We start from the raw sequence: 18,333 nt of genomic DNA, 5'->3' as shown, positions 1-18,333 counted from the left end.
TAAGGTAACGCTCCCGGTCACTATGAAAGACAACTTTTTGACATTCACATTCTAATGATCAATTACTGATGATAACGATGTATTTACATGATTCACATATATACTCTATTTGGATGTCATGACTTGTGCTGTGATTATTCTTGCGTAGATAGTAGATAGTAGGGAAAAAACCACCAAAAATCCCAAACTTTGCCTCCCGTGACACATTTACCCCGAACTTTTTTTTGTGACACCAAAAACCCCAAACTTTGCTATTTGTGACACATTTACCCCAATATACTGTAGCCTAGGGTATTTTAGTCTTTTTTCCCTTTTTCTACTTTTTTTCTTTTTTCCGGCGAGGCTGCCTTCGCCGGCGAGGGCTGCCCTCGCCGGCGTTGGGCGAAGGCAGCCCCCGCCTCGCCGGCGTCGGGCGAAGGACCCTCGCCCGCCCGGGCGAGGGCTGCCCGCCGGCGTCGGGCGAGGGCTTCCCTCGCCCCGCCCGGCGAGGGCGGCCCTCGCGAGATCCGGGAGGGCGACCCTCGCTCGGCGCCGGCGAGGGTCGCCCTCGCTTGGGTGGGGCGAGGGAAGCCCTCGCCCGACGCCGGCGGGCAGCCCTCCCCCGCCCGGGCGAGGGCGACCTTCACCTCGCTGGGCGGGCGAGGGTCCCTCGCCCTCGCCGGAAAAAAAAAAAAAAAAAAAGAAAAAAATAGAAAAAGGGAAAAGACTAAAATACCCTAGGCTACAGTATATTGGGGTAAATGTGTCACAAATAGCAAAGTTTGGGGTTTTTGGTGTCACAAAAAAAAATTCAGGGTAAATGTACCACGGGGGGTAAAGTTTGGGGTTTTTGGTGGTGTTTTCCCTAGATAGTATATGATCGATCCTGCTTTTATGTTAACAGGTGCGAGTGTGTTCTACACAGATCTAATTGCCCTGTCTCGAGTTGGGGGAGGATTCTGCTTCTGCTCTTGACCTAAGGTCACTTTCCTCTTTCACTATTATATGCTGATTTCAGATTGTACATCACGGCCTTAACGGTATCTTCCTCATTACCCAAGCTACTGATCGGGCCGAATAATGCATCTGCTATCTCCAATCGACATAATCTATAGCCTTCTCTTTTTTACAAATTTCATTGCCTTCCATCATTGAATGAGGCAAAGCATATCAGCATTGGCAAGTGCTTCTTCTGATTGGGATTTTTGCGGTTGATGATCAGTAGCTGCAATTCTTACAATTGTAACTCTTGCAATTTATGGACTGTCCCTTCAGGCTGATGCCGTAACTTTCGGATTCTCTTCCATGTTACATTGTCAATCACTGTTCTTGTGCTCTGCAAATGGCAAACTGCGTTCTGTTGAGAGACGCACGCACGAACCAAATCGCGCAGGATCTAATTTCTTCTAATTTAGATATTCACTGGCCTTTCTTTCATCTTCACCACCCTCTTCTAGAGTTGGAGTCCTCTTATAGCTCATCAATGTGCTAGCGGGGGGATTCATGGAGTCCCCATTTTGTGCAGCCTAATGTTGTTGTTGAATACGTAGTTGCATATGTAATAAAGGCTCCAAATCAATAATAACAAGTACTTTATAGTAACTTTTGGTCCGATTTTTTACGATTGATACAGCGAAACATTCCGAGCCTCTTAATAATCTATTCGCCGCTGCCATCTCACATTCTAACTTGTTCATATGTTTACAAAAAGGAAATACAAACCCGGCAAGTGTACCGGTTGAACTCTACAGTCCATCTCAAAATGTCCGCACCCAACTCGGAAACGACGCCAGCGCATCGAGAATAGAAGATGAAGCTAGCAATGTTAGACAAGACCCGAATTCCTACTCCCGAAAACATAAGATGATTCGCAAGGTGTAATGACGTCCGTTCACACGCACGTGCCAATCGCTGCTAAAAAATCATTTTTGGAAGTGAAATGACTTGACGTTATGATTGAGTTTCAAAGCTCTCCGGACAGACAAGGGGGAAATATTAACTTCCAACAGAAACTACAAAAGCCCTGGTGTCAATCTTCCTCAAAAGGGTTGCAAAGAAAGGTGTAATTTTTATTCAGCAACAGTGCAAGAAACACAACAGGCCCATATGAAGTTCCGATCTGGGCTGCTCCAAGAGCCACATAATAGGGGTGAGCATGATAAACTGCCTGAACCGGGACTGGACCGGACCGGACCGGCCGGTTTGGTCCAATTCTCGAGAGTATCGATCTGGTTCCCGGTTCCTAAAAGTGGAACCGATTTCCAGACGGTCCGGTTATCGGTTCTAGGGTGGGAACCGGATTGACAGGACCGGATCGGATCGATAAATATATTTATTTATTTATTTTGCTCAGAAAAATTTATTTATTTATTTTTTAAAATTTTATGACAAAAATAGAAAGCATTTTACCAGTTTACCTTTACGGCAAATGTCCCTGCTGTTTTCCATAAAGAAAAGACACTCCAGTGCTCTTAGATTAAAAAATAGAAATCCTAATCACCGAAGCTCTCCCCAATTCACTCTCGCCCTCACCTCTGAGGCTCTGCCTAAGACATTCTATTAAGAATAACGCTTTTGTCGTATTTCAGCAGGTTATTATTTCATATCCTTAGTTAATAAATAAATAAGTGATTGGTTCCATTGAAGTCGGACCGTACCGATCCGGTCCATGGTTTCAAGACTAACCGGTCCGATTTTAAATCCTAAAAATTGAGAACCGATCCTTCTAGTCTGGTTTCCGATTCTTGGATGGGACCGGACACCGCTCACCCATACCGCAGAACCAGACACAAACATCGCATCGTAGTGTCCGCAGCCAGCGAGAAAACCAACGCAAACGAGACAAACTTGGGTCCGACCCTGCTTAATTTCCTCCGTCCACTGTTCTTTCAAATATCTCCAGATCCACCCAGAACAACTCAAGACTTGCCAAATCCGACGCCGCCGAATCAAGATCCACCCACCGTCGTCAACCTCGGAGCAGAGCGACATGCCATCTTCTTCATCCTCCTGCCCAGTTTTCAAGACCCTTTCGCCGTCGCGCCTCAAGAACCTCCTCCTCGCCCTCGCCCTCTTCTGCATCTTCTACCTCCTCCTCTCCAACTACCGCCGGGCCGCCTTCCTCCTCCAAGATCCCCCCGTCCTCCCCCCGCAAGCCACCCCCGCGACCCCTACCTCCCGCCGCCACCTCCTCTTCGCCGTCGCCTCCTCCTCCCTCTCCTTCCCCCGCCGCCGCACTTACCTCCGCCTCTGGTACTCCCCAAACTCCACCCGCGCCATCGCCTTCCTCGACCGCCTCCCCGATGGCGGCGAACCCGCCCCGGACCTCCCCCCCACCGTAGTCTCCGAGGACACCTCCCGGTTCCCGTACACTTTCCCCGGGGGCCTCCGGTCGGCGATTCGGGTGGCCCGGGTCGTCAAGGAGGCCGTGGACCGGGGCGAACCGGGGGTCCGGTGGTACGTGTTTGGGGACGACGACACGGTGTTCTTCGTGGACAATTTGGTCAGTGTGCTGTCCAAGTATGATCACACCAAGTGGTACTATATTGGGAGCAATTCGGAGAGCTACGAGCAGAATATCAAGCACTCGTTCGACATGGCCTTCGGGGGCGGTGGATTTGCGATAAGTAGGTCACTTGCGGTTGCGTTGGCTCGGGTCCTGGACTCGTGCCTTGTGCGGTACTCGCATTTGTATGGAAGCGATGCCAGGATCTTCTCGTGCTTGGCGGAGTTGGGGGTCGGCTTGACTCATGAGCCCGGGTTCCATCAGGTACCCAAATTTGTTGTCTTTGATGCAATATTTATCTTTATCGAGTTGAATTTGGCAAGCAAATTAATATAGAGCTTGTTATTGTTTATTTGAATTCAGTGTACAGAGTAGTTACTGCAATACCAATCTGAACTGTGAAGTTTAACTTTGGTACAAGAATTTGTTCAATCAAACAATGAAAGGCTCGGTGCTACCATTGGTTTAGATTTCTGATCACCGAATGATGTCTGAATGAGTCGTTAGCGCTCTGGGAAAGTGCTGTTTTTGTAAGTTATAAAGTTCATCATCATAAACATTTAAGTACATTGTAATTGAGGAATCAAAGGCTACTTGATGATGTTTTGAATTCTAGCTGCCCACTGAATTGTGGTGGGGGTCTCAGTTGATTGTTACACGTCATACATGTTGCAAGTTGTGTATTGTGCGATGATCAATGACAATGTACTATCCAAATAATTTTTGTTGACATATCTGAGGTTAGGGGCACGTCAGGCCCGATAGATTCTTGAACAACAATAATGCATTGCAGGTTGATATGCGAGGGAATTTGTTTGGCTTGTTGACTGCTCATCCATTGTCACCGTTGGTGTCCCTTCATCATTTGGATGCGGTGGATCCAATCTTCCCTGACATGAATAGAACCCAAGGTTGGGAGCTTCTTTTTGAAGCTGTAAGTGTTGACCCTGCCAGGGTTTTGCAACAAAGTGTCTGCTATGATCGTACGAATTTGTTGACTATTTCTGTTTCGTGGGGCTATGCTGTCCGGGTTTTTGAGGGCAATGAGCTTCTTCCGGACCTCCTTGCATTGCAGAGAACCTTCACACCGTGGAGAAGGGGTATTAGTGCCGGTTCAAGTCACTATATGTTCAACATGAGGGAATTTCCCAAGGATCCCTGCAAAAGACCTGTTACGTTCTTTTTGCATAGTATTTTATCTGACGAGAATGGTGTCCAGAGCAACTATGAGGGGCAGATCGTCGGGCATTGTATCAGAGGAAACACATTGAAGAATCTAAAAAAGATCACTGTGTTTTCAAGGAAGCTAGAGCATGATATTGAACAGGTAGATCTTTTATGGATTTGGATTCGTTTCATCTGAAAGCTCTCTATATCTGAGACATCCTATTTTGTCTAATTTAACACTAGCAATATCCTAAACGCTTAAATGAATTTTCCTTTTGTATTGAGTTGTGTTGTCTTAACAAGTTATTATTCCCTCTTCTTTTCAGATGAATGCCCTGCGTCGTCAGTGCTGTGACGTTCTACCCATCGTTAATGGATTGATGGTTATCCATATTAGAAAATGCGGTGATAACGAACTTATTTCAATGCATTTATAGTTGGCTTCTGCTGGAGCAATGAAGAGTTCCTCACTGGAAGCTGAAGCAGCTCTCATGACTATCTTGGAGCTGCTAAAGTCAAAATAGTAAACTGTAAGTCTGTTGCTATTTTCAACATAGAGGCAAGTCTTCATGCATTTTGATATTAATTGTTGCTAATAATGGTGAAGATGGTGTGGTTTGCAAAATCATGTTGACGATGGCTTAAGAGTCATCCATCCAGGAAAATTTGAACTCAGTTTGTTATATTCATGTGACAATAATAGACTTTAATAAGATTATGACTTTGTAGACACCCAACAATCGATGCTCTGTCCTACTTCATCTAGGAATGGATGAAGCAATGCTTGTTAAATCCCCTTCATAGATTACTGGCTTCAATTGATTTATTCTTCTCATTGAACATAACTTTCATGTATTATTGACTTATGTGATTAAATAAACACAACTTTCGTGAGATTCCTTCATCTAAAAAATATTAGGAAATATTGGTTTGATCATTTTTATTTCTAGATGAAATAAATATATTGATGAACTCCTTATCTTGGGCTAAAAGTTCTTATATATTGAACTGGTATTCCAAATCTTTGATCAATACATATGCCAAATCCGAGAGGCCAGTGAAGCCTTTTCTTTCATTAGTTAAACACTAAGTGGAGATGGTGAGTGTGTTTAATAACTTTAGTCTGGTGATATCTGCAACTTGTGAAACGAGTAATTATTGGGTTCTTCTCTCTTGCTCTCTCTCCATAATCTACTATTATAGCAAGTGGTTCTTGCTGTGTGCAGGTCAAGAATGAGAAGATTCTTTCTTGTGGAGAGATAGAGTGAAGGTGCTTGAGACATATTAGGCAGCATGTCGCAAGAACTCCCGTTAGTTTAGGTCTTCGAGGTAGATTAGTAGTTTACACAGTGATGTGGCAGACTCTTGTTTGTTATAATACCCATCACTTTGTAAATCGATATCATGGACTGGCCTTTGTATCACTAGCATTACTGTTGGAGGCACTGCCATCCGTGCTTTGTGTTGCTGGGCATTTGGAGCGAATTATCTCTCGCTCGCAGACTGCTGGGCTGGGTTGTAAAGGTGAAAGGCGGGTTGACTCTTCTTGCACAGGCTATTCAAGAGTGATTCGAAGGCGGAAAGCTATTTTGCTCGTTGACTTATGACTTATCTTAAGGAGGAATCGTCTGAAGAGATTGGATGCGAGGTTGCAGTGCAGTAGAGGCATAGCGTTGCTGAGCAATGTAATATAATGGTTTCCAAATTTTGCGAAAGAGCTGATGTTTTTCAATTGATTGAAATAAGTTGCTCTGGAAATTTAGAAGTTGACACGATTGGTGCAATCTATACTAAGTCGATTGTTTTGCTACACATGAATATTCTGGTTTGTGGATATGGCAATGATAAGCTCTCAAATTTGGGGGCATGAATTCCATTCTTGTTGCATCTTCTGTTAGTTATTTGCCTTGTATCTTCTGTTGGTTATTTGCCGTGCATCTTAAAATTTGGAACGAGCTGTTTCTGTTATCTCGTACACTGTTTTTTGCCTTGGATTTTCGATTTTTCCTTTGAGGGTGTATTTCATTAGATAGCCTGTTACTTGGAGAAGATCCTGTACTTTAAATTAATTGATGTGTCAAAACTCAATAAAAGTTGCTTCAGATGCCAGATATACCTGCATTTAGTGTAAGCAATAAATGGCATCTGAAGGTAGGTTTTGACTGAGATCTTTTATCTTAACATATGTAAATTTCTTATGTTTGTAATTACTCTAATGCATCTTTGTTTTTTTAGGTTAATATCACAAAAAACTTCAAACTGGTACATCTGTGATAAATTTATCATAAATTAATTTTTTTACCACAAAAAACGCCAAATTGGTATACTTGCAACAAATTTACTCTTTGTTAAATTGGATTAATATCACAAAAAATCACAAACTAATACACCTGTGATAAACACGGAGGATAAAATTCTAAACTAGTATACCTATCAACTATCACATGTCATCCAACTCAGAAATATGAAGGTAAAATTTAACGGAAATTAACGGACTGTAAAATTATCACATGTGTACAAGTTTGGAGTTTTTTGTGATCAAAAAATTAGTTTGGAATAAATTTATCATATTAATGTTCAAATTTGAGATTTTTAGTGGTGTTAACCCGTTTTTTTATCTCCTAACGTCAATTAGTTGTTTAGTACTAAAATAAAATCCTTATACCGTGAGCAAATGGCTTGATGCGACTGCTTTTGCACGGAGTTGCTGAATCTGGACTCATTCCTCCAATACAAGTGCCTGATTGTCTGGATCTGCACATGTAGATGGCTCTGAAGTTTGGTAAAAGTGCACTTTAAGCAATTGTTTTAGACTTTGGACCCAAACTTGCTGCTTGTTTCAATGCCATAGTATTGTGTGAACCTAATTCTCCATCTTCTCACTCAATTAGACCGTTGACTTGAATCAATCTGGTCTGAAGTTTTAGCAGTCAAAAGGCTCTTTCATCTGTAGATAGAGATTGCCACTCTCTCTCTCTCTCTCTCTCTCTCTCTCTCTCTCTCTCTCTCTCTCTCTCTCTCTCTCCAATCACTGGGAAAGGTGATGTTTTTGGCATCAAGGGGGCGAAGATCAACATTGTTTTGTGTTGTGCTGTTAAAATGCAACCTGTGCAGTCTCCTACCAAAACCCCCTCTTCATCTCGGTTAATTAACCTCATAAAAGTTTTATCTTTGATATTGATTGTTTACTTGTTCGTCTTACTGTTCATACTATCTACTTCCAAGTATTCGTCTCTATACTCGCCCTTGCAAGAGTTATCCACTCCGACGAAGCTCGAACATATTGTGTTCGGCATCTTCACAAGTCAAGATTCGTGGCCTAAGAGCAAGGAGTATGTCAAGCTCTGGTGGAACTCGAGCACTATGCGAGGCTGCGCCTTTCTTGACAGACTGCCTCCAAATGCTGATTCCTACAAGGACACTTCTTCTCTTCCTCCTTTGTGTGTATCCGAAGATACATCGCAATTCCGGTACACTCATGGAGCACAGCATAGGTTTCAGATCCGTATAGCCCGCATGGTCCTAGAAGCTGTGGCCCGTAACCATTCTAACGTTCGATGGTACGTCTTTGGGGACGACAACACCATTTTTATAACAGAGAATTTAGTGAAGACTCTTTCGAAGTACGACCATAGGCTATGGCACTATATCGGGGCTAACTCGGAAAATCTCGAGCAGAACAGAGAATTCGGATATAAGATGGCATTTTTAGGAGCTGGTTTTGCCATAAGTTCACCGCTTGCCAAGGTCTTGGCAATAGTAATCGACTCATGTATAGATCGGTATGCTCATCTCTATGGGGGCGACGCTCGGGTCTTTGCTTGCTTGGCAGAGCTTGGAATTGGGATGATTCATGAGCCAGGTTTCCATCAGGTATTGATTCCTCTATATTCCATTCAAGTAAAAGAGCCCTCTTGCCGATCTTTCTCGACTGCTTTGTTTCATGAATATCACTAAGTAATCATTTAAATCTGCGCTCGAGCTTTACATTACATCTTGTGATGCCCCTAAAAGTAAACTTTGCCTTATATCATGACTAATTACACAGTCATTACAGTTCAACTTTGGTTATCTCGAGTTTCTTGGACAACAATTCTGTCTGCTCATACGCTTTGCAGTTGAGATGCTTATTCATTCTGGAGTATTTTGGCCAACAATGCATGCTTGAGTTCAAAACCGTAATTCGGCACAAAATTAGCATGATATAATGCGATACATGCTGTGATTTGAGATCAGCACCCTCTCTCACAGAAATAAGATTTTCCATATCTGCTACTGGTGAAAAATACCTATGCTCGCAAGCTTTGATTGATCAAGCGTTTTATGTATATTCATGCCTGTCACTTCATTATCTTTTCATTAACTACGTATATGCCATGTATAGTCTCTACCACGATAAATGGAGTTCCATATATATTGAAGTCACACTTAACATTGCTCTTTGGCTATGGTTTTAATACTTGTCCTACTCTTGTTGCTGTCGTCAACTTTGTTGCCGCCGTCAACTTTGTTGCCGCATCATCAAATTAAATGGACCCAGTTCGACATCCGTGGCAATGCGCTTGGTCTACTGACCGCGCATCCAGTGACACCTTTAGTTTCCATCCACAGTCTAGAGCAAATAGACCCACTCTTCCCCGGAATGAACACCCTCCCTGCCCTGCAACATTTCTTCAGAGCAGCAAACACTGACCCACAGAGAGTTCTGCAACAAACGGTTTGCTACGACAGGTGGTTCTCGTGGACCATCTCAGTATCCTGGGGATACGCCATCCAAGTGTTCCCGAACCACGTGTACTTGCCCGATGCGATCAAAGTGGTGGAGACTTTCCGGCATTGGAGAAGGGGAAATCCATTCACGGAAGCGTACGTTTTCAACACTAGGGAACTGCATCCGGATCAGTGCGCCAGACCCACGATCTTCTTTTTCGAGAAGATATCCAAGAGCAAGGGCAGGATTAAGACCACTTACAAGAGATCGTATGTGAATTGTTCGTACGATAGTGGTTCCCCGAGGAAAATTAAGGAGATCAGAGTATACGCACACAAAATGGACCTCACTAAGAAGCAGGTAAGTTTTGATTTTTTACTGAAGTTTGGACTTGGTTTGGAAGTGAGTGACTGAGATTGTATTTGTGTGTCGGACTCAGTTGCAGGCGCCGAGACGGCAATGCTGCAGTGTGTTGCCTTCCTCAAATAACAAAGCGCTGGACGTTGCCATCAGAGAATGCAAAGAAGAAGAGTTGATCTATCTGCACCTTTAGCTGTCTCAGATATGACTAATTTCCTTTCTGCCTCTGCTTCCAAAGTTTGAGCGTCTGTTTTCTGTGTTTCGGATTTGTATTCAATCAAAGGTTTGAATCATAAACTAGTATATACTATATTGACAGGACTGAGTATGAAATTCAATAAAACGAGGGATACATACACTGGAATGGTATAGTACCAAGATTTTGACGGAAATTGGAGATGTCATTGCCTGAATTAAGCTTCAAGTTTTGAATCTTGTCTACAATCATGATCCAAGTGAAATTTGAAGGTTAATATGGGTATGGTTGAATGGAAGAAACATGCCAGAGCTGAAGTATGTATAGCTTTATCAAGTCTGTCTTGCCTCTTTTGATGATTTTAGATCTAGAAGATCATTTATGATGATGCACACGGTAAATTGCCAATTACTATGATATGCGCAACCTGTAACGAGCTTCTGATAGAAATGAACGCGAGTTAAGGTTCGTTTCTTGGAAAACGATACGCCGAGCATCGTATCTCGAGGTTATGTACCTTACTATTGCTAGATGTAAGACTTCGCGTCTTCGCATACAAGTGAACCGAATCAATCGGGAGAACGTCTTGTATAGATTCGGCTCGTATTCCAGACACAAACATCCGGTCACATGGTGAGCATGTGAACATGGATCAGCACACGAGACAAGTTAAACAAACTTCAGCAACAATTTAGGTCAACATGGCAAATGCTCGGCCGTCGGTGGTGGGGGTTGGCGATTTGGGTAGAATCTGCAATTACTTCAAACCTATAAACCATGGATGACCCTCCTGAAGTAGGGACGAGACAAAGGGTTTCGGTCGATTCAACGCTTTCATTCGCATTTCTCTGGAAGCGCAAGATGCGCTCTATAGTACTACTAATTGAAAATTGCTAGCTAACGAAAGGCTCGCGTTTTCCCACCCGCTGGAGACACCACTGCCGCGACGTTATCCCTTACGGATCCCAGCATGCTGTTGCGACTTAAATGTTTTTCAATTATGACGACTAAGTTAAACGTAAAGCCCGCTCTTGATATATTTCTTGCCTCTTTTTTTTTTTTCCTTTTTTTGTTTGATTTTGTCTTCTTCTTCTTTTCTCCCATTTGGGACGAAACCGGCAATCCTCTTTTCCAAAAATATTTTTTGGCAAATAACTAATTGATTACTGTGTTAATGAGTTGCATATATATATTTTTTTTGGTACTAGGAAACCATTATTTGAAAAATAACCCAAGCACAAGTAAGAGTAAAAGAATCACCTATTAGTTTTAATGAACGCATTTGGTTTAACTGGAACTTTAATTTATGTCATTACGCTATAGTTTGGTATTTTAACCACTCAATATAAATAATGTTTTAGGGAGCTTTTCTTTTGAGTTTGCATGATAATATCGGATGTTTATAATTTTTTTATGTATTTAATATGTCATATTGTTGATTATTTCTTTTTAAAACATCTATTAAAACAAAAGTGTAGTGATGACTATCCCATGTATTAACGGTTTAGAGAATTTTTTTCTTTTGAATCTGCATGACAATAATGAATGCTTAGAATTGTTACCGTACTTAACTCTGTCAATTTGTTAATCTTGTTTTAGACGTCCAGTAAAAAATCGTGTAATGATGACATGAGAAATAAATAAAAATTGGACAGTTAGATTCATCGAATAAAATAAAAGTTTAGCAAGTTGAATACGCATACTATAGTGTAATGACATATATTAAATTTTTATTTAAACCAAATGAATTCGTTAAACTAGTAAATGATTCTTCCACTCTAACTTGTGCTTAAGTTATTTTTCGAATAATGGTTTCCTAGTACAAAATAAAAAAAGAAATATGTAACTCATTAACACAATAACTAGTTGGCTATCTACACAAAAATCTATTTTTTTTTTTGGAAAAGAGGATCACCGCCTTTGTCCCAAATGGGGAAAAAAACAACAAAAAGAGAAAAGAAGAATAAAAACAAAACAAAAATTCAAGAAATAAGTTTAAATCAAGAGCGGACCTCATATATGACCTTATTCTTTGCAATTGGAAATGTTTAAGTTGCAACGTCATGCTAAAGTGGGACTCGCAAGTATAATTCCATTCAAAGTGAAGGGTATGTCTCCAAACATAGTTAGGGTGAAAAAGGTGCGAACCCTAATGAAATGATAAAAAATGAAATCACTTCTAGCAAAATTAGAAGAAGTCACAATACAAGATTAGAAGAAGTTGAAATAATCAGCGGCGCCGACGAAGAGGACGCTACAGATGTGCGTTATTACCTAAAATCACCAGCTCTCTAGGATTTTTAAAATTCTGATTTGCTTAGTAACCGTAATTTACCAGTCAGATGGAATGTCATCCTAGGATATGCCCTGCTCAATTAATATTTATATAATTTTATGTGCTAATGTTGCAGATCAACGTTGATCGCTAGCAATAATTAAGAAACCGCAAAAAAAATATAGTTGTTTCTATTAATATACACGTGATTTTCCCTCCACTTATTAGCTTTCTAATGGGCTTTCTAATATGGTTTCCATCCCAATTTATTTCGAGTGTGTGGCCCCGTTCATCAGATTTCTTATGTCGTTTTTATTTGGTTAAAGTATGTTGCATTATTTGCTTGTGAAATTTATATCCCTTTGATATAGATGTGATTTCCTTTTATGTTTTAGTTTAAATTTTTGAATTGAATTTTCTAATGATCTCATTCGAGATGAGTAATTATTGAAAAACATGTCTGGACCGAAAGAGAAAACATGCATTGAGAAATACCCAAGATATAACATCGAATTGTCTTCTAGAAAGATACATGTCAAGAAGAAAACAAATATGTTTGAGGTAGTATTTGCCTAACTAGCCAAAACTTGATGTTTACTTTTCCCCATTTGCCCCATAAGTCTAGCTTATTTGATAGATTTATCCAAAAATTAATTCTATAAAGTGAAGTGCGTTAATAGATAATTTGTAATTTTCTCGGGGGGTAGTTATGCAAAAACAACTAAAACCTTCTCAATCTTATACAAATACTACATAGTGAAAATTTTTAAAAACATAAACATATTATATGATGGTCAATTCAGTCTTAAATCTTTCAATTGTACAAATTTAGTCTCTTTTGATAATTTGTCAATATAGTCATTCCGACCGATTTTTGGAGGAAATCGTTGATGTGAATGCCAATCGTGGCAGTTCTATGTGGCATAGCCAACGCTAATGTAAATGATTTTTAGAGTTTTTTTTTAGTTCTTTTCCATTTTTTTTACTTTTTTTTTCCGTTGGCTCCGGAAGAGGGCCACACTTGCCGCCTTGCCAAACCTTGGAGGGCGGCTCGCCCCGACTCTCACCCCTCGGCGGCCCTCGCCCTCACCAAATTTGGGCAAGGGGTGGTCGGCGAGGGTGACCCTTGCCTACTTGTGGTAGTTGCCAGAACCGCCAACCGGCCACAAGCAAAAAGAAAAAAAAATAGGGAAAAAAGAAAAGACAAATTAGATAAGAAAAGAAAGAAAGAATAAATAAATAATTCGGAAAATTAATGTCCAAGTCAGTGCCATCTATGTCACGTAGGATGGTCGACGTCCACCTCAGCAAGTTTCGAAGGATCATATTAGCAAATCGTCAAAAGATTTAGAACTAAATTAACATAATTGAAAGATTTAGGACTGAATTGACTGTTGTACAATAGGTTTTGGACTTTTTGAACAATTATTCTATACTACATGACCTACCCAAATTATATACAGGTATAGGTACCTTCATCACATTCATGGATTATAAGAATAGGGTTTGTGATTGATAATTAGTATGGTATAAATAGTACCATGTCAGCTTCATCTCATTCATGGATTAAGATTATGAATCGTGTCTCGAATTTGAATCGTGTATGGAATTCAATCTATTCGAAGATATTGATTTGTTCAAAATCTGATGGGTCTCAAAGTTTGACCATGAAGTGAATTTAAATTAGGAAATTTTTGCTCACTTTTCTTTTTTGGCACAAGGGTTTTTTTGAGCTACAAGACAAAATAAGGGGCTCGTCGTTTCCATAAATATATATTTTATTTGGGGGTTAAAAAAAGAGCTTGTCATAGGAAGATATAAAAAGCGAAGGTCTGCTTTTTTGTTTCCTAAGAGAAAAGCACCACTCAAAGGAAAAGAAAAAAAGCTTACAGAGACACTTCTTGGCTGAGCCGTACACGATGATTTGTGTTTTGAGCATTACATCCAATTGAGTTATTTCTTTATAAGCATTGTGGGTTTGAGCTTAATCTAGACGAGAAAAATACTCGAGTATGTGAACAATTATAATTATGACTCTTCGAATATTACTGAATTATTTACTGCTAGCTCTTTTTTCTTTTATGTTCTTTAAATTAATATAGATGTGATTTCATTTTATGTTTTAGTAGTACAACCCAGTAATAGCTCTCCCCGTGAAGTAGGTATCAATACTCGGACCAAACCACGTAAATATCTTATGTTCTTTATCATTCCTTATTTATTTCTCTAGTGATTTCGCTTTGATTTAACTACAAAATCATGTCAATTTCCACTCTAATTTAACAACAACTGGTATTAAAGCTTAGGATCGGGTTTTCTAGATTTTGATTTAGGGCTTTTACTTATCTAATTATTATCTAGAAGTTTATGTTGTTGAAATTATGTCTTAAACAAAAGTAAAAAATTGAGAAGTTTAACGGGAGGAACAACTTTGAGTTATTGAAAGTTAAGATGCGTACGCTATTAACAACCTAAGGTTTCGCCAAGGTATTGGATCACAAAGATGGGTTGTCAATTTTGATAAAAGAGGCTGATAAGGTATAGTTAATGGAGAAAGCAAATCAAATGAGGTATTAATAGAGGTGATCAAGGAGAAGGATGCAGCAGAGTTGTGGGCAAAACTTCAGGCAATGTATGCAACGAAAAGTTCGAACAATTGCTTATATATGTTAAAGAATATATTTTAGTTTAGATACATTGAATGTACGTCTATTAGATCTCTCTTAGATGAGTTTAATAAGCTTATGGTGAATTTAAAGAACATCAATATATCTTAGATGATGAAGAATAGGGCATTATGTTGTTAGTTTCTTTAGTCACTTTACTGATTCACTATTACTGGGCGTATTACTATTATCTCAAAAGAGGTAAAATCTACCTTGTTTTCTAAGGAATGGTAGATGAAGTTGTCATCTAGCACAAGAATAGCATGGGGAATAGTGATACAAGGTAGAGATCACCATCGGGGGTCTAGTAGAAACAGAGGTAAAAGCAGACCAAAATCACGCCATAAAAGTTAATGCGATGTGTGAAGTGCTTTGAGTGTCATGAGGAATGGCACATAAGAAGAGATTGTCTAAAGAGCTGAGAGATAGAGTTGACACGCAAAATACCACAAGTTGTGTGGTGATCGTTGTCGAAAAGAGCACCAGTGATGCAGAGGCCGCCGCACAGCATCCGCGACACCACAGCAAAATGACGTAGTAGAATGGAAGAAGAGAACTTTACTAAAGTAAGCTCGATGCATGCTTTTACATGTAATACTAGGCAAGAAATTTTGAGCCAAAATAGTGAACATGGTATTTTATTTTATTAATCGATATCTATCATCCGCTATCAAGTGGAAGACTCTTGAGGAAGTATGTTGGGGAAACCTATTGATAACTCAGAATTACGAGTATTTAGATGTTCTACATATGCTCATGCGAGTGATGATAAGCTTGATCCGAGGGCGAAGAAGTGCATATTTCCAGGTAATGCACATGGATGAAAGGCTACCGGTTGTGGTGCACTGATCCCAGATCACTCAATTTTCTAATGCAAAGACGTGATCTTCGACGAAAACGCAATACTTCGACACAATATTCACTGAGACACCACTAGTAGAGCAAACAAATTATGGTGTCAGTAGTGAGGTGGAGTTTTAGGTGAAGACTCTGGAGACCTCGAAGGTAATAGATGTTGAAATTGCATATGAGGCCGCAATTCCTGAAGTTGGTGATACTGAATAACCAATAAGGCCACAACATACTATAGTCACAGGTAGAGAGAGAAGGCAAATCAAATCATCAGTACGTTATGGTTGTCTAAATATTTCTTATGCATTGACTGTAGTAGGTGATGAGGTAGAGACATATGAGCTTTCATTTTACTCCAATCCAATGGCTAACACTGAGTTATCATAGTAGCTATGCAATGTAAGTGAAGAGATGGAATAACTCTATCGGAATTAGAGGGAGCTAATTAATGGGTCTACAAATAGAAGGAGGGCATTCTTGGTATCGAGGTAGCGAGATATAAGGTATGACTTGTTACGAAGGGGTCTACATTGCAGGAGGGCATTGACTATAATCATGTGTTCTTTCCTGTAGTAATACATACTTCTATTTGTATATTACTTACATTAGTTGTTGCACATGATTTTGAGCTGGAGCAGCTAAAAGTAAAAACGACGTTTCTTCACGGCGAGTTAGAGGAGTGGATTTACATGAGGCAACTAGAGGGATTTGTTATTCTATGTAAGGAAGATCATTTTTGTTTGTTAAAGAAATTTATTTATCGGTCGAAACAATCTCCTAAACAGTGGTATAAGCGTTTTGATACTTTCATTGCTAGTTAGGACTATTCGAAAAGTCATATTACTTTAGGAGATTGGATAATGAATTTTTGATATATCTGTTATTATATGTTGATAACATATTGATAGTAGTTAAGAATGTATTTGATATTGTTGTGCTGAAAAGGCAGTTGAGTGCTGAGTTTATGATGAAAGATATAAGTTCTACAAAGAAAATTATGGGAATGGAGATTTTGCATAATAGGACTATAGGAGTTTTATGTCTGTCTCAAAAGAAATATATTGAGAATATTGTAGTACGTTTTAACATGTGGTCAGCGAAATCTGTGAGTATACTTTTAGCGAAGCACTTTAAATTTTGCAATAAGTTATTACCGCAGTTTGAGGAGGAAGAGCATATGTCTCGTGTTGCTTATTAAAGTGTAGTGAATAGCATTATGTTTAGGTTTGACAAGCTGAGAGCGTAGTCAGTTATTATATGAAGTGTCCTAGTAAAGCTCATTAGGGAGGCAGTGAAGTTTATCCTTAGATATTTAAAGGGAATAATAGACTTGATATAATATACAGAAGGGATGACAATGACAATGAGACCACTGGTTATATGAATTCAGATCATGCCGGTGACTTGGATGAGTGTAGATTTTTAGTAGGATATGTTTTTACACTAGTAGGTAGTGCAGTGAGTTGTAAAATGTCCTTATAAGATCATATTACCTTGTCTTCGACTGAGTCATTGTACATGGCACTTACTTTTATAGCGAAAGAGGTGATATGGCTAAGGGGTTTGCTTTTGGACTTTGGGGTTAGGACACGAAAGTGTTAATATACATTATGATAACTAGCATATAACTTGATTTATCATGAACGGACGAAGCATATTGACATCAGGTACCATTTCATCCGAGATGTTTTAGTGAATGGTAAATTAATTGTGAAAAAGATTGTTATGATAGAGAACCTTGCGGACATGATGACCAAGTCCGTTCCTTTGGCGAGCTCAATTGGTGTTTGTAGAGATTGAGTGTCAGTTGAGGTGTCGGGAGAGCAGCATGAATGATGAACACTACAACTTGGCTTCAAATATCGAGTTAAGCTGGAAAATTATTAAATTGTGTCTCGAGTTTGAATCGTGTATGGAACCCGATCCATCGAAAGATACGAATTTGTTCAAAATCTGACAGCTCTCTAAGTTTGACCGTGAAGTGAACTTAAATGAGGAAACTTGTTGCTCACTTGTCTTCTTTGAGCACAAGGGTTTTTTTTTTTAATAGTGAAAAGCTTTCCCACTACAAAACAAAATAAGGGCTCATCTCTTCCATAATATATATTATTTGTGGGGTGCTGCTTTTTCATTTCCTAAGAGAAAAGCGCCGCACAGAAGGAAAGAAAAAGAAGCGTACGTTGACACTTCTTGGTTGGCCCAATTCCCTAAAAAATTCCCAACTTTACCCTTTATCCCAATTATATTATAAACTTTTTTTTGTCTTATAAAAAACCTCAAACTTTTACTTTTGTCCCAAATTTACCCAATTCACTTTTCGTCCAATTTTTTAATATTATTTTTTATTTTTTCGAATTTTTTTTATTTTTTCTTTTCTTTTCTTTTTCCTTTCCTTTTTTTTTTGTTTCACCTTCAACCTCTGGCCGGTCGCCGGTCCGGCGCATTGCTCAGCGGGGCGGCGAGTCGGCCCGCCGGCCGCGGCGAGGCTTAGCCCCGCCGGCCGGCGGGTGACCTCGCCAATGGCCGGCGGGGCCGACCTCGCCAATGCCGGCGGGGCCGAGCCTCGCCGTGGTGGCGAGGCTCGGCCCCGCCGGCGGCAGTGAGGCTCGGCCTCGCCGTTCT

General features: G+C 40.1%; 2 protein-coding genes across 4 annotated transcripts; both read left to right on the top strand.

Moving 5' to 3' along the window:
- Window positions 1-2,799: 2,799 nt before the first annotated feature.
- Window positions 2,800-6,531, top strand: LOC115682364 (uncharacterized). 3 transcript variants are annotated; one of them, XR_008814260.1, is made up of 5 exons: window positions 2,800-3,748; window positions 4,278-4,418; window positions 4,560-4,811; window positions 4,978-5,181; window positions 5,878-6,531. XR_008814260.1 is itself a non-coding variant. In XM_056302359.1 (4 exons), the coding sequence occupies exons 1-3, from the start codon at window positions 2,969-2,971 to the stop codon at window positions 5,173-5,175; spliced, it is 1,401 nt and encodes a 466-aa protein (XP_056158334.1). In that variant the 5' UTR covers window positions 2,800-2,968; the 3' UTR covers window positions 5,176-5,181; window positions 5,878-6,531. The 3 variants fall into 3 exon arrangements, 1 of the variants encoding a protein (XP_056158334.1); XM_056302359.1 differs by having other exon boundaries at window positions 4,278-4,811; window positions 5,089-5,181; XR_008814259.1 differs by having other exon boundaries at window positions 2,801-3,748; window positions 4,278-4,811.
- A 1,138-nt stretch (window positions 6,532-7,669) lies between these two features.
- Window positions 7,670-10,034, top strand: LOC115682310 (uncharacterized). Its single transcript, XM_030606496.2, has 3 exons — window positions 7,670-8,524; window positions 9,192-9,722; window positions 9,802-10,034. Exons 1-3 carry the CDS (start codon window positions 7,751-7,753, stop codon window positions 9,913-9,915), a joined length of 1,419 nt encoding a protein of 472 aa, XP_030462356.1. The 5' UTR covers window positions 7,670-7,750; the 3' UTR covers window positions 9,916-10,034.
- The last annotated feature ends 8,299 nt before the right edge of the window (window positions 10,035-18,333 follow it).

The sequence above is a fragment of the Syzygium oleosum genome, unplaced genomic scaffold (genome assembly GCF_021117445.2).
Source record: "Syzygium oleosum isolate NSW1041296 unplaced genomic scaffold, Sole_v2.1 Sole_v2.23, whole genome shotgun sequence".
NCBI lineage: Eukaryota > Viridiplantae > Streptophyta > Magnoliopsida > Myrtales > Myrtaceae > Syzygium > Syzygium oleosum.
Note: the sequence above shows the minus strand (reverse complement) of the source record. Positions and strands in the feature narration are given on the sequence as shown.

Coding starts and splice junctions, on each gene's coding strand:
- LOC115682310 (XM_030606496.2), top strand. CDS start 7,751: ATGCAACCTGTGCAGTCTCCTACCAAAACCCCCTCTTCATCTCGGTTA. Junction 8,525..9,191: donor ATGAGCCAGGTTTCCATCAG/GTATTGATTCCT, acceptor AAATGGACCCAG/TTCGACATCCGTGGCAATGC. Junction 9,723..9,801: donor TGGACCTCACTAAGAAGCAG/GTAAGTTTTGAT, acceptor TGTCGGACTCAG/TTGCAGGCGCCGAGACGGCA.
- LOC115682364 (XM_056302359.1), top strand. CDS start 2,969: ATGCCATCTTCTTCATCCTCCTGCCCAGTTTTCAAGACCCTTTCGCCG. Junction 3,749..4,277: donor ATGAGCCCGGGTTCCATCAG/GTACCCAAATTT, acceptor AATGCATTGCAG/GTTGATATGCGAGGGAATTT. Junction 4,812..5,088: donor TAGAGCATGATATTGAACAG/GTAGATCTTTTA, acceptor ATGCATTTATAG/TTGGCTTCTGCTGGAGCAAT.